The 21267-nt window shown below is 38.6% G+C and overlaps 3 protein-coding genes across 4 annotated transcripts in view; 2 read left to right on the top strand and 1 right to left on the bottom strand.

Moving 5' to 3' along the window:
- Window positions 1-21267, bottom strand: part of LOC145485239 (uncharacterized) — a 35467-nt gene that overhangs the window by 2012 nt on the left and 12188 nt on the right. Inside the window, exons 3-5 of one of the 2 annotated variants that reach the window (XM_081463944.1) lie at window positions 15854-15911; window positions 14233-14387; window positions 13-41 (exon numbers count right to left, since the gene is read on the bottom strand). In XM_081463944.1, coding sequence (XP_081320070.1) covers window positions 15895-15911 — 17 coding nt within the window. In that variant the 3' untranslated portion in view covers window positions 13-41; window positions 14233-14387; window positions 15854-15894. Of the gene's footprint in view, window positions 1-12; window positions 42-14232; window positions 14388-15853; window positions 15912-21267 lie in introns of those variants that run through there. The other variant, XM_081463943.1, reaches the window with a different exon arrangement.
- On the top strand, window positions 11234-17377 carry LOC145485136 (uncharacterized). Its single transcript, XM_081463823.1, has 2 exons — window positions 11234-13029; window positions 16525-17377. Exons 1-2 carry the CDS (start codon window positions 12297-12299, stop codon window positions 17364-17366), a joined length of 1575 nt encoding a protein of 524 aa, XP_081319949.1. The 5' UTR covers window positions 11234-12296; the 3' UTR covers window positions 17367-17377.
- On the top strand, window positions 18554-20779 carry LOC145485178 (membrane progestin receptor gamma-B-like). Its single transcript, XM_081463877.1, has one exon. The coding sequence runs from the start codon at window positions 18554-18556 to the stop codon at window positions 19562-19564; it is 1011 nt and encodes a 336-aa protein (XP_081320003.1). The 3' UTR covers window positions 19565-20779.

Here is a 21267-nt window from a genome sequence, read left to right as displayed (position 1 = left end):
TTCAATATTCTTGCAGCTTACCTGCAACCATCAGTTCACCTCTAGAGAGAAAAAGTGGAATGTCAGGGGAGGGGAGTAAACTTGGCGACGTAGAACCGACTGAAGTAAAGGAAGGAGACTTTTATTTTTTTGTATGTGGACTGGTGGAAACCGATAGGGACTGACCGTCTTTTTCTGTCCAAAGAAAAGATCGTGACTCAAGTGGGTTAGCTCTTTGCTCGTTGCTCTTTCTTTATAAGCGAACCACGAGAAAAACGTATACTTATCTTTTAAATTATTTTGAGTTCAAATATGCACGTTTTTAGTTGTCGCTCGCGACAGCTAGATCGTTTGACTGAGTAATCCTAAGATAATGGCGGATTCCTATAAAATAAACACGAACGGTAGCGCTCGCAAGCTTTTAGCTCAAAAGCGAGACTGAAACACAAACAGCCGGTATGGACTACTTATGATTGATTAACATGTTGACTGGTCAACCAGAAATTCCCTCGCGCTCTCCTTTCTCACGGTTTTAGCATCTATGTGTTCTTACGCTTCCTATACAAGCCAAAACTCTCTTCTCGTCTTCTCTTCTGTTCCTTAACCACCCATGCTTCCCACCGACAAAGATTTTACTCGTTTTAAACTCCTCGCTTTGGCAAAAGTGCTGCCGGCAAAGATTGGACATCTTCTCAGTTCTCTCTCAGGAAACGACGTTTAAACTATTTTGCTTATGACCTGGCTGGGCTCCTGCCCTCCGAACCTCGGTTGTTAAGTAAGTTCTATATGCCTGAGCTTTATGAAGACTTTTTACATATTGTCATCAAGGGATAAAGAGCTATTGTATTTCTTCCGGCTGTCCTCGTAGACTTGCACATAATCTGCTCAGCCGACCGTTCTTTAGCATGGATGCAGGCAACTTGTCGTTTTTCGCCGTTTGTATAGAGGGATTGACTTTGATCTGAGCTGCGCTCATATTTGGAGTTTTTTTTAAACTTTAATTATCACTGAGAACCTTGCACAAGTTTGTATTTGGCTGCCAAAAAATGACTACATCTGCGACACGCTCACTTGGCCCACTTAAAACTGGGTATTGAGGGCCTGTGCTTATTATTCAATTTTGAGCGGAAAACGGAAATTCGCGTTAAATTCCTTCTGGTTGGACATGCTAACATTATAACCGACAGCATGGCCTGTAGGTTATGTGGGTATTACCAGGCCTATGACGGGGTCGCGACAAGCCGCCGTCAAGTCCCGGGAGTTCTTACCTCCATGTAGGTCGGAATCAGCGAGTAACCAATTTAATTTTCTTTTTAACTTGTCCACGAAAGCGAAACAGTATAAAAATTAAGTCAGCTGTGGAATCCCACGAAGCAGGGGAACTTTCCGTGAGTGGCAGACATGCTTGTGTAAATAATATCAAATTGAACTGTTTACATTTGATCGCAGCCCATTTGATCACATCCGTAATCTTCCAAGGAAGCCGGGAAATCTTAATCGATCCAATTAATTTTCCGATCGGCACGAAAAGATACTGCAGGCACGCGACACACGCAGGACTGTCATGCGAGACAGTCGCGCGCGAAAGATCGAGATCATCCCACCCACGCGTAAAGGCTCAGCTAGCCTTTTGACCTGTATACAGTTTTTCTGCCCACGTGTTTATTTTTAACGTTATTTCAACCGATGGCTTAACAAATAAAGTTTAATTCCTGAACAAACAGACCAATTTAGCACTACTATCATCTATCATTCTTGTTTTATTCCTTTGCGGCATAGAATATATATATATGTTATTAATCTAGACAGCCAATTAGCTATGCGAACAATCGATGGCGTTCGATATATTCCATTAATTACACGAGCGACTGTCTTGCAGAGTAAGGGAAGTTAAAACTCTCTAGTTTGACCTGGTTTTTGCGGTAGTTTTGTGTTCTCGTCGGGCGGAGATATAACAAAGGGGACGAAAATGTGCGTGGATGGTGTATTTGGGATGCTCTCGAAAAATCTCTAGAAACACATTCATTTAAATGGAGATCTGTCTAATTTCACCTTTCGACGAATAGAAATTACCTCCTCGGAGGTCCTGTAGGTGTAATGGCCTGGTCTGTGCACAGCATCGGTTCATCCTCCACAACATTATACATGGAAAAAATAAACTCTATAAAAAGATTGCGTAATATGGGAACTCCCATTTTGCGGCCCCGCACGGAAATTTTGGCAAAGTTTCCGTCATCCAGTTACCAGGTTTGCCAGCTGCAAAACTGTGTTATTGTTTTAGTTTTAAAAATAAACCTGTTTACAGGTTTAGATAAAAACATACTAAGTTGCGTTCTGGAGTCAGCCAGCCGCTACAAAGCTAAGAGTCCGGAAGGCTTTCATTTAGCACGCAGCAAATACAATAGGATCCAATCTTATTCTCTAAAGTATTTAAAAATATTTGAGAGAGATTTAACAGTTTATAGTAAACTCCCACCCACCAATCCGAACCACACGGTTTCAAAGCCACTTACGGTCACATTTAGCTTTTACTTCTTCATGTTTGAATATGTGTGTTTGTTGGTCTAGTTGATTTTGCTGGCACTGTTAATACGTTTTTTTTTTTAATGTTATCTTGTAAATTTGAAATCTTATCTGGAGAGAATAAAATTTTAAGGAAAACGACGAGAATTTTGCCCACATTAAGTCAGCATTCTTTAAAAATTACTAAAGCGTGGCATACATAAATTGACTTTCGTGTGTCTAAATAAGTGCCAGAAGGTAGGGCGCCCTAAATCTCTTATGGTATCGAAGCGTGTATTTGTTTGTCTTTTATATTAAGAGTACAAACATTTATATTGTTGCAAACCTATCTCTTTATAACTTTTATCCTCGTAAAAAAATACTTTAATCCTCCTAAAACAAACTTTTATCTTCATGGAAAAAAAAAAAACTTTTGTCCTCGTGCCGCAGTCAGTCAATTGACATTCATCAAAAGATTGCAGAAACGATGCCATGAACCAGGGACACAGACTTGATTGACGTTTGGGATCACTCAGGTTAACTAATTTCCAGCCGCTTGGCGGCTAGTAGTACTCGTGAATCCTGATTCTTCGAAGGAAACGAGAATTGTTCGAGAAATTAGGAGTTCAAGATACCAGGCCCTAAATTATAAAGCAAAAAAAAACAAACAAACAAACAAACCAAAGGGAAACGACTATTGCTTGGCCGGAGTCATCAGACGGCTCGAGAAATCGAGTCGAAGGTGCGAGAAATTGGGATTTCACTTTAGTTGAAAACTCGACACTTGACGCGTTTCCGAGCTCTATGTGGGCTGACCGTGGGCGGCATCCACTTATAGCCCCATTAGTTTGCTGGATGGTGTTGAGGTTTCAGGTTGATCCTAGACCCGATGAATAGATTATGTGACTAAAAATTCTACCTTGTTGGCTTATAGTAAGCAGCCTAATAAACAATCATCGGATGACCAGTACATAACCAGAGCCATGAATTGCAATTTCGTTTTGATTCGCTCTGTAGCTCTACCCTGCGAGCCTCTACTGCTTTCGAGCTTAACTCCACAGTTTCCGGTTTATAATTAATTTAGACCCCTCAATTAATTTGACAATCCGTTTAGTCAAACAAAACTGTGGCTCACTCGAAAAGAAGACAAAAGCATCTACAACTAAAAGAAAAATCATCATGCTGTTTTTATGGAAAGTGAACGGGAAAGTTCGGGATCGTCTCTTGGCATTTTTTGGAGTACCCTCTATTCCAAGAGAGGTTACTCGCGGGTTAAATTCGAGACGGTAATTTGAGGTTAAAGTGACAGGAAGTGAGTGGGCGAGAGAAAGGTCTCCTAACCATCGTATATGAGTATTTGCGTAATAATAATTTGAGAAAATTGCATAGTCACTTAGTTTGTTGAAAGTGATTGCTTAGGGGCGGGTTTTGGCTCGACTTCCGCTGTTGTGTCGTCTCCGGTCTGAGTACGAGTGCTGATTGAGGTCAGGGAGGGCCCAGGAGGCGGTGCAGGAGTGGGCGGAGCTCTCTGTCAGTGGAGTCACGTAGCACCACAGGCCCTCGTGAGGAGTAGTCCAGGGACCTTGTCAGACAGGGCACTTTTCCTTACCCGCCCTTCCGGATTTGAAGGACAACGCGCCATTCCCGGAGTCCATTGGACCCCTTCCTGGAACGCAATGGTGCGAACGTTTCTTGCTTGGAAGCAAACACCGCAAGAATTGCAGTAAATGTATGGGAAAAATTAAACGTTCGATGCCCAATAAGTTGAGATTGATTGACTTTCTGAGTATTTTATGAGACACAAGGAAAAGATACCCAGCGGGTTTTTTTTTTGGTCAAATTTAAAGAGCATAGATTTGCTGTGAGGCGAAGAATTGTACTTTTAATTTTTCATACATATATGTCTCTAAATTTTCCCGCGAATAGGGACTCAGTTTTACAGGCAAATGTATTGAAAAAGGAAAACCTTAATTGTGGCTTTTCTAGCGAGGCTATTTCCCTCAAACGCGATCAATAAATTCTTTTGCCTGATATCTTTAGATTTTAATTCAGAAATACTTCAGAACTCGAATTTTACGTGAATTGTTAGACATTAGATCATCATATTACATTAGATTTTCTCGTACATTTATTGTAATTTCTGCCTTATTTGCCCCTCAAATAACATGGTGTCGAAAAGCTTGAAAAGGTCTATACCATTCGAGAAACGAAAATCATCAGAAAAACCAAATATGTCAGAGTAATAGCAAGCAAGTCCGTAGGACGTAGAAGTATCTCGAGAAGAAGAGAGTCAGGAGGGGAAGCAGGAGTTACTTTGAAAGAACAAATTCTGCGAAGACGTTTTACTCATATTTCTGAAGATCACAGGCTGTAAGGACTGGATCGCACAGCAAAAATGCCTGTTCTAACTTTTACCGAGTCTTGATTAGCTTGCGGTGCAGCAGGACGTGTCGCAAAATCCGGGCAAAATCCCCGGTATATTCCTGTACCGGCGGTTTAGACTGTCTGTGGCGCAGGCAAGCCTTGATAAAACCTGTCTAAGTGACTATGTTATGACACTGTTTGTCTAGGAACGTTCCTGTCCCATGGACCCATCACAAAGGGAATCCCTCCGGTTGCGCCTCAGCCCGATTCTCAGAAGGGAGAGAGAATGCGTGGCCGCGAGCGACCTGAACCATCTGAAAATCTGGCTAGCTGCACTAAGGGACGGACCGTTGAAAAGTGATGGGGGGCGGGGTGGAGAAAAAGCAAAACAAACACTAATGCAAGGGAGGGTGACTGAAAAAAAATCGTGCAAAGGAGAAGTGAAGAAAAAAAATTCCTGCAGAGTGAGTTGCAATCTCGGACTTACAAATTGTACTCGCCTGAAGGGCACTTTATAACGTAGTTTTAAGACCGAGTTTACCAGAGGACCAGGCAGGGATGATAAATGCCATCTCTCCTTTTTGGATGAAACTTTGCCAGATTGAAGGTACTACCCAACAACTCTAAAAGACAAAGTGGGCCGGCTTTGGGATTTTTCCCTTAGGAGTTAGACCACCCCCCCCCCCCCCCTGGTTTTTGGACCAAAATCCCAAAAATGTCACTATAATAAGCATCAAATTTAGACACAACTCCTGCTTACACTATCCATTGAATTTTATTGATATTTAACACGAATATAGATTAGACCTATCTTAGTTCATACCAGGAGTTTCAAGTCATTTGAAGTGACAGGTGCCAATCAAGGATTGTCATTTCCTACCCATGTCACGCAACATTTAGCTATAAGGCAAATTAGCTCAAATTCTGACTCAAATATTGCTTAAATCCAACTTTCTAAATCAAAACTAATTTTACCACAGTTTAGAGTCACCCTTGGCCTGATAAAATTAAGAATAGAATTTTTGGCATCTGTTATTTTTTGGTACCAAAGCCTGTTCAAACAACATGACAAGAGACTAGTTTTAACAAAGAGACAAGGGCGAAATCTAAAAATATTAGACATTATAAAATCAGTTTGTCAAAGTTATTTCTATGTTGATGTCATTAACAAAGTTAAATATTATTTAGGGCAGTGGAAGCTCAATGAATGCAAAACTCATTGCAATATTCCTTAACCCTCGGACGTACAAGGCGGGGGGGGGGTGGGGGCTGAATGCCAACCCCCAATACGGTTTTTTCAAAATTTTGAAAAGACGATTTACTCTAAGGGGCTGAAACTTTCAGTAGCTGTTCATTCATTCTTCACGAATATTTTGATATGTCAATTGTGTTTCCATCATTTTTGACGTTGTCATAGCAACCGCTAGTTTCATGCGGGCTTGGCCATAAATCAACTTTTTTTGACATAATTCTGTAGTGTTTTTTTTTTCCAGTTTTCTTCATCAAATTCCCGGCAGAAACTCACTAGTTTGTATATGTAAAAAGCATTCTGGCTTGATTTTGTATCAATTTCCGTTATTTGTTGACTTTTTAAGAAAAAAGTAAAATCCAAGATGGCGGTCAAATGACATCATTTTGCAACCAACATATATGGTATCATTTTGTAGACCAAGATCAGGGCTATCTAATCAATGTAAATTTTTTTCGCTGGCCCTAAAGAGAGAGAAATCTCAAGGGGTTCCATCCACTTCCCCCTTGTACCACGGTGGGGTTATGAGTTAGCTTGTACGTCCGCGGGTTAAATAACAGTGCAAAACACCTAAATTCTATTCGTAAAATCTAAATATGAGAATGAATGTCCATGATATTAAAATTCTAAAACATTGACTAGTTAGATGAGAGTTTCTCTGGGCATATCTTACTTTTTAGATTACTCTTGAAACCCTGCTCGATTTTCATGGACAGGTCACATGCTTGATATTGCAATTGATTATTGTCAACTATTACTTTACAGTCAGCATACAAACTCATCAATCCTGACAAGTATTATTCGCTGAAATTATTGTTTGCCCTCATATATCAACTCTTGAGCTCACCCAATGAATATCAATTTCATGCGAATCGAGTTAAAAAACATCTTTGACTTTTTTTTACCTTGCTGCATCAGCCGGCAAGTAAATCTTAATTGATATAAAAATAAACATTGTGAATATAACTTCGGCATGGGAACAAGAACCAAAGACCTTGGTCAGCAGTAAATAATATCACCAAGTGACAATTAATAGTTTGTTGGTATTATTATTATTATTATTATTATTATTATTATTATCATTATTAATTATTTTTATGTATATTTATTGCTGTTATTATTTATTATAAATAGTTTGCTTTTATTATTATTTATTAACTATTCTTTTATATAATTACTTGTAAAGCAAACATATTCATTGTTGTGAATATGTCCAGAGAAGTCAGAGAACCCTTTAATTGTAGGTCAGTGCATTTATAATTGCTTTACATAAATCTGTTTGATTGGGAATGAATGACACATGACCTAGTCATTTGATATAGCTTAGACCACTGCACAAGAGATTTTAATCTATATTTATAGATGTGCACACTCCAATGTTGAGAATGGCTTCGATGTTTTGCTCAAATGTAACTTTTTTGAAAGAAAAGCGTGACAATACGTACCGGATGTCACCTTTGTTCTCATTCCATCCTCTCACTTCCCAGCTAAGCTAAGTGTATATACACAAGAAACTTGACTTACCCACTTACTTACCAGCCGTACATAGTGCACAGGCATTAAGATCGTCAGATATGATTTCAGTGATCCACAGGTTGGAAAGGATGTCTGTGACAGATGAATTGCCACAGTGAAGAGCCATGTGCGTTACAGCATAAATAAAGGCGACGACATCAAAAGTGCTAGTGATATCCTACGGCGGGCCCTGGTAAACGTTTCACACCTGCTCAATGAGGAATGGATTTGAAAGACCTTAAGGGCCTACAGACTTATGCGTAGAGCAGCCCTTAAATGTACTGTGCACAAGAGAGACTGCTACTTTTAGATCCAGGAGTTTGACAAGTGTCAGCTCCAACAGCCTCAGTCTAGGCATAGTTAATAGAAGGGGACTATTATAAAACTCAACAAAGTTCTTTGTTGTATGTTTTTGTTCTCTTTTTTGGCCTTGAACTTGCACAAAACACAATTGTTGTATATACTACTGACCGAAGAACTAACCAATAGAAACGTTTTGGTTACGTAATTCATGCATCGTGTATGAGCACAGAAAAGATTGCCCATGGTCATGGACCTTCCAACACAAATCTAGGCATCTTTGTTTGCTCCTTTGATGTTTGCCGGGCTTCATAACCATTCCCCTCAATTAACTATGGTCTAGGACCTCGCAATCTATTGAAGAAGAGTCCCAAGTTATCAAAGCTACGAGAGTGTATTCCTCCTACCCTGAGGAGGGATTCACAAAAACATACCAATATTTTGCAGTCTGCAGAAACACATGGATCAGCGGGTAAACACCTAATGAGGTTAGAGAAAGAAACGGCATAGACAGCGTCAAAATAAACTGGGTTAAAATCCCAAATGTCCTTTAGTGATCATGATCTACATGAGAAATCTCAAAGGGATGGGTCTGACGAACCCGCTTTTCTGAGAAAGTGAAAAGAACATTCCTGGAAGGTGAGGAGACAGGACGAAAATGTAGTGGATGAGTGCAGTAAGATGAGAATCTGCAGGACAGCAGTGGCAGAAAAATGTCCAGCAAAGAAGATTAGCTTGCTGCAGACCAAATAGCCCAGTACTTCTGCTGGTTGTCTGTGATGTACAGAAGTGGCCAACTCACCATACACCAGGCTGATCTGAGTCCTTCTCAAGATTAAGCAGAAGAGATCTTGACCAGGCTTGCAGTAGGAAAACAGCACTACCTCTCAGCTTCTTTACCATCTACCATGTAGAATATGTAACACAGTCTTGTGAGCAGAAAAAAAACAAATTACTTATTTCACAGCGCTATGGAGCTACGGATGTACACTGGAGGTTGCTGAGCAGAAAAGAAAACGATAGCCGAGAGCCACTCAAGCTTCTTGAGTGTCTAGAAAAATTCAAAAAGTTCAACCACGGCCAAACCTTGCTAAACCCAAGGCACTGGTGCCGTGTATATTGTTATGTGTATCCGCTTGGACGATAGGTTTTTCAGATAATTTCAGCTACTAGATCTTCTCAAGGCGCAATTTTTTCTCAGAATTGCAATTTTTTTCACATCCTCTTACTCGCAGATATGCGATTATTTATAATATTTTGTGCTAACATCTTTGAGGTATAAAATTTATCTTCGGTTAATTCAGTATAGGAACTTTCAGAAGAAAAACGCTAGCTGAAGCTCAGTCTTACTTGCATGCCTGATGCAGCAAAATCAACATCTCAAGGGTTTTTTGAACTCAGAATGGGGGCAAACAATAGTTTCAGCGAATAACACTTCTTAGGATTGATGAGTTTGTATGCCGAATGTAAAGTAAGAGTTGACGATAATCAATTGCAAGATCAAGTATTAACGACCTGTAATGATTGAGCAGGGTATCAAGAGTAATCTAAAAAGCAAGATAGGCCGAGAAAAGCTCTCATCTAACTAGTCAATGTTTTAGAATTTAAACATCACGGCCGTTCATTCCCATATTTAGATTGTACGAACAGAATTTAGGTGTTTTGTACTGTTATTTAACCTGCAGACGTACAAGCTAACTCTTACCCCCACCGTGGTACAAGGGGAAAGTGAATGGAATCCCTTGGGTTTTCGTTCTGTTAAGGCACAGCGAAACAAATTTACATTGATTAGATAGCCCTGATCTTGGTCTACAAAATGATACCGTAATCATTGGTTGTGACATCATATGATGTCAAATGACGTCATTTGACCCGCCACCTTGGATCCGCCATCTTGGATTTTACTTTTTTCTTAAAAAGTCAAGAAGTAACAGAAATTAATACAAAATCCAGCCAAAATACTTATGAAATGTACAAATTGGTGAATTTCTGGAATTTTATGAGGAAAACTGGAAAAAACACTACAGAATTATGTCAAAGAAAGTTGATTTTTGGCCAATTACCCACATCAAACTAGCGGTTGCCATGGAAACGTCAAAAATGATGATAGACACACAATTGACATATTAAAATATCCGCCAACGATGAGTGAACAGCTAGTGAAAGTTTCAGTCCCTTAGAATAAATCGTCTTTTCAAAATTTTGAAAAAACCTTATTGGGGGATGGCATTCACCCTCCCTCCCCCCACCTTGTACGTGCGAGGGTTAAGGGATATTGCAAAGAGTTTTGCTTTCATTGAGCTTCCACTGCCCTAAATAATATTTAAAGACTTTGTTAATGACATTAACATAAAAATGACTTTGAAAAACTGATTCTATAATATCTAATATTTTTTAGATTTCGCCCTTGTCTCTTTGTTAAAACTAGTCTTTTGTCACGTTGTTTAAACAGCTTCTGTTACCAAAAAATAACAGATGCCAAAAATTTTATTCTTGATTTCATTAGGCCAAGGGTGACTCTAAACTGTGGTAGAATTAGTTTTGATTTAGAAAGTTGGATTTAAGCAATATTTGAGTCAGAATTTGAGCTAATTTGCCTTATAGCTAAATGTTGCGTGACATGGGTAGGAAATGACAATCCTTGATTGACACCTGTCACTTCAAATGACTTGAAACTCCTGGTATGAACTAAGATAGGTCCTATCTATATTCGTGTTAAATATCAATAAATTCAATGCATTGTGTAAGCAGGAGTTGTGTCTAAATTTGATGCTTATTTTAATGACATTTTTGGGATTTTGGTCCAAAAACCAGGGGGGTGGTCTAACTCCTAAGGGAAAAATCCCAAAGCCGGCCCACTTTGTCTTTTAGAGTTGTTGGGTAGTACCTTCAATCTGGCAAAGTTTCATCCAAAAAGGAGAGATGGCATGTATCACCCCTGCCTGGTCCTCTGGTAAACTCGGTCTTAATTTCTTGGTCCTGGTGTAATCCCCATTGACCTGGTTTTCTCTACAATTAGGAAAACACACATTTTTTTCCTTTCAAGGCTGATACATTTTGATCGTAGCAAACTCATCATGGACACTGCTAACCAAACATCCTTGCAGAAAAACCCTCACGGATAACCATGGCTTAAAAGAGATTAAAAAAATGTGCTATAAACACTTAACAGCCATTCTGTGTGATTCCTTTGCAATTAAGGAAGCACATACCATGTTTTAAAAGCCTTGACACATATCATAGGAGTGATTTATAAATGATGATTGTGGACACAGATGTGCACACCCATGGCAAACCGTAACACTTCCCCTAAGATGGCCACTAAGATCAACGTTGGACAAACGTCGTAAAAGACAATCATGGAGGTGTTAACACAACTGCTACATTTAGTATGCAGGGCTGTTCCAATCTATTTTAGGTTTTTGACAAAGTAAACGACGCATTATCATTGAAGTCCAATCGATACATTAAATTTATGGGCTGTAAATCGTGGAAAACGCACAAAAAACGCTTCAATTTTGCAAACTTTTCTAGGGGGGCATACCCCTAGACCCCCCTAGCAGAATAGTCCCTTAGGCCCCATATCATAGTTACTGGACGGCCACTCACAGAATCCTAGCTAAAACCTTGATTCACTGCATGCAAGAGAAAACGAGTGTCCTTCATTTTCTCTTGCTGCGTGCCAAGAATGAATTTTTTAAAAGCGAAAGGAATAAATAAAATAAAATTGTTATTTCCCTAGACATCAAACAAAAAATGCAACGCAACCCCATCAGTTGGACAATAGCCGCTTATAAACGTTTCTGATACTTGGTTATGTTTTCTCCTGAGTATAATTTTGACAGTACAGCAAAACGACTGTGTGAAAGATAAAAAAAGATATTTGTTTGAAGCCTGCCCAGGAAATCAGATTGTGGCGAGTGAAGATTAAGATTGCGACAGTAGAATATCCACTAGGCCAGGGAAAAGACCCTGGGAACGAGGTTGCTGAAAAAGAGCCACCAAACTGCCGTTATCCATGCAGACTATGCGTCGCCTGACTGTTCCACAGCAATCGTCGCGTGACCAGATGCTAACCAGAATGCACCGCGAATGTAATCTCGTGATACGAGATATACTACCCGAGTTGGAGCAGAATGCAGAAAAACATGAAAGAAGTCAGATTGAAAAAAGCTACCTAAGCCGATGCTGTATTTGTATTGAGAAAACTATTCTTAATGAACGTTGACGTTTAATTTTACCTTCCAAATGAACCGCGCTAGCGCGCTATTTTTAGTGGAAAACATCTTCTCCCGGAAGAACATTCCTCAACATGGCGTACGTTGACTTAGCTGAGGAAGGCTGGTGGAAGGTTTTATCGAGATAACTTCACTTTTGACATTACAAAATGAGTCACGGTGAAGCTGAGGAAGAGTCTCTCGAGTCTCATGTAAAAGGCCTTGAGTTTGAGAGAGAAATTGGGAAAGGTTCTTATGGAAAAGTCTACAAGGCCGTCTGGAATGGGAGCGAGGTTGCAGCCAAAAGGTTCCACTGCGCCTTCTTTGAAAACGGTTTAAGTCAAGTGGCAGATCAATTCATGGAGGAAATTCAGCGAGAATGCGATGTTCTAAAGATGCTGAACCATGCCAACGTTGTTAAGCTGCATGCTGTTTTGTTTCCCAAGGGACTCTCGCCCATAATCATTACAGAACTTTTACACTGTGATTTAGAAAAGTACATTAAAGAATCCACCTCCTCACCGAAAATTCCAAACATGAACCTGGTTTGTATAGCTTTGGATGTGATTCAAGGGCTACAGTACATGCATAGTTTGTCCCCACCTGTGGTCCATCGTGACCTAGCAACCAAGAATATTTTACTTACAACAAATGGCACTGCCAAGATTGCTGATTTGGGCGTTGCTAAAGTGTTTGCCGCAGGTTGCGAAATGTATGCTACTCGTGTGCCAGGTACACCGGCTTATGCAGCTCCAGAAACCTATCCTGTTATGAAGAATTTTAAAGTGGTAGGCAATGCAAAGTATGGTCCCAAAGTTGACATCTTTTCATTTGGTGCTGTTTTACTGGCTATGATCGTTGGTCATGAGCCTGTGATTTGGCCGATAACTCCAATCAGCAAAGGTATTTGCCAGTCATTTGTTTGTGTAATTTATCTGACAGCCAATCTGATATTGTTTCTTTTATTACAGTCAGTAAAAATAAGTAAATGGGCCTTTTGTGGCAACATTTTAATGAGGTCATGCAGGAAAAGCAATTGTCTCCCAAACTAAGGAACTTGCTCACCTTTGTCACAAAGTACTTTTGGTTGGATTTAGCCCAGAAAGAGGCTAGGGGGATGGGCACTGCTGAATCTGACTGCATAAAATGATATGTTGTTTCATGTCATGGGATTTCGAAGCACCTGATGAGAGCATGTGCTCTTGAGGAAAAACCCAGCTACTGGTATATAACATCAAAATATCAAATATTTCTTCATCGTCTACACTATGCTTGACCAGACTATTGAATTCCTTAAGATAATAAGAACATCTTTTAACACAAGATATTAGTAAGGCAGAAGTACTTAAGGCATTAGTAAGGTGCAAATTAAAGCTGCCTCCTTTTACCTATTTTGGAGATCAAAGCAATGCTTGCTCAGGATTAATTGCAGAAGAGGTAAAATATGTCTCAGATGTGTAAATAATTTACACATCTGAGATTTATAATGATTATACATCTCAGACATACAGTTTGTGTCTCAGACATTATTATTATTTACAGGTCAAGATAAATACTGACAGATAATATCGAACTTATTAAGTAATTTAAAGATACATAGGACTATTTTTTGGTATTTAGTTTGTGTATAATTACTTCTCAGATCTATTATACAATCATGTAATACTGACAGTGTTATTGGTCTCCAGAGAGAAATGCAGCCAGGCTTAAGTACTCAGGCATTAGTAAGGTGCAAATTAAAGCTGTATCCTTTAACCTATTTTTGGAAATCAAAGCAATGCCTGCTCAGGAGTAATCATAGAAGAGGTCCAATATTTCTCAGATGTGTAAATAATTTACACATCTGAGATTTAAAATGATTATAGTTCTCAGACATACAGTATGTGTCTCAGACATGTTATTATTATTTACAGATCAAAATAAACACTTATCTGACAGAAAATATCAGACTTATAAGATACATTGAACTATTTTGTGGTAAATAGTTTGTTTATAATTACCTCTTAGATGTATTATACAATCATGTAAAACTGACAGTATTAGTCTCCTGCAAGAAATACAGCTAGAAACTTACTGATGGATCAGTATAATAAGGGAACCACATACCTTAGCTTGTGAAACTGCATGCCCTTTGGTAACATTGAAGCAAAGTGCTGGTGAACAGGACAAAGTATTTGAAATATTTACAATGAATGGTGTGTGCATATTTCGCCAGTCTTCAATGTGAAATTTATTAGCTTAAGCTAGTTGTGTCTGGTGACCTGCAGGGACCAAAAAACAAGAACTACGTTATTTTATGAATGATTAATGTCCTGTCACCCTAATAGATGATGTAGGGGATATCTGGATCTGCTACTAACAGGTCACTGTAAAACTCTAACATAATCTGTCTTGTTTCTTTACTAATCTGTGCAAATTCTAAAGCGATCCTTGTCATTCATTGTCATTTCATTTCATTCACCTTGCTGTTTCAACAGTTTTCAATGGCCATGTCCTGTGTTAGGCCTGAAACTTTCTTAAGCTGAGTTGTTCAGTATCCAAAATGAGACTTAAAATGTTTGCTAATTGGATTTTTTGTCTGGCGTTCTGCAAAAAACCGGTCAGGAATTTGCAGACAATTCATAGACGTACAGATTGTCACCCACAGCATTTTTGTGCTGTTCTTGTCATTAAGGATTAATTTGATTGTAAAATAATTTCAGGGATCAGTCAAGTTCAGGAATTTAAGCTATTTTTTGGCTTGCTTTCTATTTTCTCCTATGTATCTCAAGAAATTAGTATTTTTCATGCTTCTTTTAGGCTTGTACTTGCTGTATGAAAACATTTTGAAATATTTGAGATAAATTCAACAAAATTGATAAATTATACAAACTGAACCTTTTTTGTCAAAAAGACCAGTTTGATTAATCATGTTCTTCTGAAACTTCTGTCCAGACTTATAAATCTCAGTGCTATTGGTGGCATGTAGGGGATCCTGTAATCTTGATCCTGCACTGACCCTCTCCTCATTAGAGGCTCAAAGGTGTTTTGGGGTAGGGAGAATTTCCTGAATGAAGCAAGTGCAGGCATAGGGGAGTCATGAAGGATGGCAATCATTCCAATCAACTGTACTCACCTTGCACAGCAGATCTCTGTTAGTACCGGTAATAGTAATTGGACTGAGTGGAGTACAATTCAGGGAGTAATTGCACAAGTAGTTTCAAAATCAGACCAGCGCAAAGCGCAAGGCCAATTTGAAATTACAAGTACGATTACTCCCTGAATTGTGCAAAATGAGGTTCAGTTGCTAATTAATCGTATCTATAACAAATTTCGGAATTAAAAATGTCTTTTGAGAACTTCTTTTGAGTGAAAACGTCTGTTATGCTTTCAAAAGTTTTGAAAACTGCAGAAAATAATGCAAAGGAAGCCATTAAAGTGCACGTAATTGGACACCCACATGGTCGCGCATTAATTATGTGACAAATAGGCGTGCAGAGAACCAATCACGATCAAGAATTTTGTTATAGATACTATTATGAACATAAAACTTTCATCAACTGTAATATAGTGTAGCCCAAATTTTGCTTGGCAAGGCCAACACTAAACCAAGACCAAGCAATGCAAAGTTTAGAGAACATAGGAGAAATCCCTGAGAGTAAGAAGGCCTACACCTCTCAGCGATAAAGTGAGAAGACGCCTTACAATTCAGACTGACAAACAGCATAAACTGCTGGAAAATACAAACCTGTCATAAACAGCATGTGCTGCCCCCAAAAAGAGCAAAGCTCAAGTTAGCCAATCTGCTAAATGAGCAAGAAAATAATTAATATTAATATTTATTGAAATATTAATAGATATAAAAGGAATATTATTAAGCATTTTCTCCTGTTGTGGTTTGAGAATTCCAGTTTTTTCTCCCATTTTTGACCTCTTTCTTTCTGTTTTTCATTTTTATTTTCCTATTTTCCTCGTGTCATTTGTCACTTAACATCCTGTAATTTAAAATTATGTTTTGGTGACAATCATGCTTTCTACATGAGAGGTACCAAATACTGCACTTAAGATACAGGAGCTTGAGCATTTGTACAGTGTTACTTTTGTCATGTGTTTCCAGAAAGAAAGAGTTTAATATCAGTGTGCAGATTTGTAAACTAACTATCAGTGTCTTGGTAAAAGTAGGATCCATATACAACACTTGAATAAGCTATTACTAACGTAATTTAGTTGGTTGGTTATTGTAAATCTGAGAAATATGGAGGGGGAAATGTAGGCTACCTACAAGTTAGATAATTTAACCTCCTGTCTGGAGAGAGAAGCTCTTCTCCTTCATGGAAACTATAGCTGAGTTAAGCTACTAGGCTTTTTGAACGAGATGTGTTAATAGTCCTGCTTTTTCTTGTTTGTGTCACATTACAGATGGTGAGATGATTAGTGAACATGATCGTCGCAAAACTGACATCCTAGAAATGGGGGATCATTTTCTACAAGGGCTGGTGTTAAGTTGTTTGGAGAATGATAGCAATTACCGTAAATCAGCAAAGGACATTATAACAGAGCTAGAGAAGCAGAAATGGAACCTAGTTCGACACTCTGGGTCTTGTGGAGTGGAGGAAGAGCTAGTGATTGAGAAGGTTGGACGCCAACCATCATATGATTACAAATTCAAGATCCTCTTTATTGGAGATAGGGGAGTCGGAAAGTCTTGTTTGTTTCAACGCTTTCAGAACCCCTTTTATAACATTCTCATGAGCACAATGACAATAGGCTTAGAAATCGACACCGAGTCATTCAAGTGTGGCTCCAAGTTTGTACATTTAGAGGTAATTGACACTGCTGGGCAGGAGCAATTCTTTGCAGTGCAAGCTATGTATTTTCGTGGCGTCCATGGTATTTTTCTTGTGTGTGATGTGACAAATCGTGAAACTTTTCACAACGTTCCCAGGTGGTTGGACCTAGCTCGGCTTTATTGCACCGAAAGCAATGCTCTGATTATTCTGATTGGTAACAAGATAGATCAAGTCAGCAACCGTAAAGTTTCTTATGAGGAAGGCCAGGCACTTGCCAAATGTCATGGCCTGAGCTACATGGAAGCCAGTGCTTTGAATGTGGAAAGAATTGAGGAAATGTACAAGACTATGATTCAACTTTTGATGAGATCTGTTGATCTGGGTCAAATAAAAATCGAGCTTCGTAACACAGAGGAGAAAGTCAAGTTAAAGAAATTGCCAAAGAAATCAAAATGTAACATCTGCAAGTGAAGCAAATGAAGTAAACAAAGATCCACATAAAGGCTATGGAAAATGTCACTTCACTTTTCAATAACACACAGACACAGAAGTTTAAAACCTAACACTACGTTTTTTTCTGCTGTCAGTAATTAAGATGACAATCAGCAAACCTTGAAAAAGAGAAATAAGCAAAATGGATGGAAATCTACCAACCACAACCCACAAAAATAGTGTTTTAACCCACTGAAGTGAACATTTGTTTCTTGAGAGGTCTGCAATGATTGATGGCAGCAAAAAATGTAGTCTATGATTGAGTAGCTCTAATTTTGTATGTTATAAGAGGCCCACTAATACAAACTCCTTCCAGATAATTATGTAACAATCTCCTGTTTGGAGTGATGTGCTAAAAAAGAAGCATGTACATCATGCAGTTATAGTTCACATGCTATGGCTCTATGAAAATTGCTTGAGAAGAAATTGACAGTTGCCATGCATACTTCATGTCATATTTTCATTACTGTTTTGCATATAATGCCATTTATTAGATTTCCTTGTTATTACAATGGTTTTGACTGATTGGAAAAAGAGAGAATTGTGTTGTGTCCTTTAAAACTTTATGAAATTAATAGTAATATTAACAAGGGAAAGTTTTTCTTTTTATGTAAATGAAAACAGTCCTAAATTATATAAAAGCAGGATAATTTTAACTTGACACTTTACTAAAGATGATTAATACTGATTTCCATAGTTATGAAAGGTGAGAGTATTTACAAGGCTTGAAGAGATCAAACTCCCTCCTAAAGGAACCAAAGCAAAAGTGTCTTGAAGTTTAATAGCACTTACATATAAACATAGTGACTTTAAATATTACTTTTTCCACCTCATGGAAATATTAATTATATATTGGTTCTTTTCTTAGCTTTTCTTCTTAACTTGTTGTTTAATTAAGGGAAAATCTTACAAAAAAATGACAGTTCCCAACAAAAGAGTGTGTTTTTGTGTTCTTCGATCCACAAATTCCTTAAGTCCAGTCCAATCACAACCAGCGGAAAATCGTTCGCGGAAACCCGCACGAATTCCACCAATGACAGTGCAGTGCTCGAACAATAACCGTGTCGGCAACGTGTCAGCTGTTGTCGCAAGCTTGCTTCTTTCTTCGCACGAGTTAAAACTTTTAGTGTTCGAAGACTGTGGAGTCTGTCTCCAGTTCAGTTTAAATGGAACAGAAACGCGATGATGAGAAAGGCGGAAGTTATCGGTTTGGCTTGCGTTCCGAAGAAGTTCCCGCGCAGTTCCGCGAAATGTTTATTTGCTCGGGCTATCGCAAACCTTACGGCTCTGCGTTGGATTGTGTGAAGAGTGTGTTCCTGCCTTTCAACGAAACTGTGAATGTTTGGACTCACTTTGTTCCGTTTTTACTTTTCTTGGTTCGTTTTGCGTCCGTGTTCTGGAAATATCGGTTGACGGAAGTATATGTGTACCCTCTCTTATCATTTGCGCTGGGAATCTGTGGCTTCCTCTTGATGAGTTCGGGCGCTCACCTCTTCAACTGTATGTCTCCAAGGGTGCGACACATTTGCTTCTTCTTCGATTACGCGGCAATAAGCGTCTACAGTTTGGGTGCAGGCCAGGCATTTTATTTCTACACTCGTTCATGGAAGAGCGATAGCTTTCTCTTCAGTTCCCCCGGCCCTTTCTTGACGATTTCTTGTTTAATTTCCGTCGTGTCGACGTACACCTGTTGTGCTTCTCGCCACAGATGGCCCAAGATGAAGTACGTTATTCGAACGTTCTGTTTTGTGGTCGCGTTTTTCTTCAACAGCTTTCCATATGTACATCGATGTTTCGTAGATCCAACACCGCTTGTCCAAACTCAACAAGAGCTTCTTGCGTGGTCCTACTTCAAGCGACACTCGTATTTCTATCTGATTTCCGCCTTGGCGAATATGTCTCGAATGCCTGAGCGCTTAATACCGGGTGTTTTTGACATCATAGGTCACAGTCATCATTATCTACACGTTTTTACAGCGCTTGGTGCAGCAGACCAGTTTACTGCGATTCATATCCAAATGGAATCGAGACGAAGCGACTTGGAGAACTTTCCAGTAGCAACCTTTGGAAACAGTTTCGGGCTTATGGTGTTAATTTGTCTAATTAACATCGGGATTGTGTCCTGGTTTGGCAAGAATCTTCGATCGGACAAGGAAGAGGAACATAAATCACTTTGAAAGCTGAAACACTAATTTTTTTTGGTAACGATAGAAAAGTTTTGCTTCTGTATGGGGTTGGTTGCTATTAAGTACAGGTGCAAGTAAGATAAATTAACGCGCTCGCCGAAAGTGAAAGATTTTGGTGAGTGGATGGTGGTTTTCTCCAAAACAAGTCATTATTAAAAGTGAAGGAAAACTTCTCAAGGATTGCAGCATCGCCTCACTTTTATTGCTTAGTGGTGTAAAACTCAGGTGTAAGTGAAAATAAAGATTTAGTATCTTAAATTTCATGAGCAATGAAATATTTATCTCGGTAGAGGGATTGAAATTAGATTCTGAATTTCAGTTGTCAGACAGACATTGATCAGAATTTTTCTAGAGAAAGAGAAAATTAAAAGTTTTCTGGTAGAAATGTTGAAGATGGAAGGGTTCATTTGAAGGTTATTACCGTCAAAATTTTAACCTATTCATTTTATTGTAGGAAATTAAAAAAATGTCAGTTTGTTTACAATATTGTTATAGGACAGTTTAGGTCATTTAATCAAGTTACCAGTCTTCCATTGGCTACTGACATTTGCTAACAGTCAAATTTATAACAGATATCAAATAGACCACCTGTTTCTCTAAATTTATAACAACTACAATAACATTATGAATATAAAATGTTCTTGGTGAAGATTTGTTTAGTGTTTTTTTAAATATTTTGTGATAATTTGCTGATACTTTGGTGAGCTTGGTACCCTTAAACATGAAAAAAAAAACTGCTGTTTGTTTTTCTTTCCTTAAGAAATGTTATACTTTTCCCAATATTTATAGAATGATAAGTAGTTAATACAAATAAACCAAATATGTAGGATACGACAGGACAGATACGAAACAAGGTCTCTCTTTCTGCAGTAAAGCACCTCTCCCTTTGAGCTTTTGTTTAGGATGAAATAAATGAAGCCAAGTCTAATTAGCGAATAAGAAAAACATTAGGAAACTAAACAATTAATGGGCACAGCATTTAGGATCACAATGGAGTGCAAAGCTTGGCACTTACTTAGCTCTTATCAACTGAGGAGGAGGTCAAGATTCTCCCATGCAGACCGACTTAGTTCAGTTAATAAGATGTTTATTATATGGCAAAGAAGAAAACTTTAATTTGTTTAATGTAACTGGTTTGTACTAGGTGACATTTTGCTTGTGAGCGGCGATGAGCTTAACTTAAACCCGCCGAAATTTGTTCGTCTCCTCTACTTTTTTTTTGTCATCAGGCTTTTTGGCACTTCCATAAATGATTGAGAAGAAAACAAAAGAAAATGGTGAATATTTTTGTATTTTGGTTTGCCACTTTTTCAACACAAAATGAAACCGGTCTAGATGCCAGTCTAGATGGGAAAATCTAGACTGTGGTCAATATCGATTTCAGCCAATCAAATTCGTGAATTCGGTAGTTCCCAGTCCTCGTGAGACACAGCCATAGAGTAAATGTTTATATAGCTCGATAGTTAAGCATAACACTGCTTTTTTAACAAACCCAGGTCCAGAGCTCCAAGAAAATATGCAAATTCTGTCTTACTTTTCAAAGTTGTAGTGAAAATCCTTGTAAAAATCTTTGGGAAAAAACAACTTTGAGAGGAGTGAATGCTGGTGAAATTAATCTCTCCCGATAGTATTCAACTTAAGACTTAACCCACCCACCCCTCTCCTCCCGCCCCTGTTACCCTCCCTCAGGTGGT

Source organism: Orbicella franksi, chromosome 4 (genome assembly GCF_964199315.1).
Source record: "Orbicella franksi chromosome 4, jaOrbFran1.1, whole genome shotgun sequence".
Taxonomy (NCBI): domain Eukaryota; kingdom Metazoa; phylum Cnidaria; class Anthozoa; order Scleractinia; family Merulinidae; genus Orbicella; species Orbicella franksi.
Note: the sequence above shows the minus strand (reverse complement) of the source record. Positions and strands in the feature narration are given on the sequence as shown.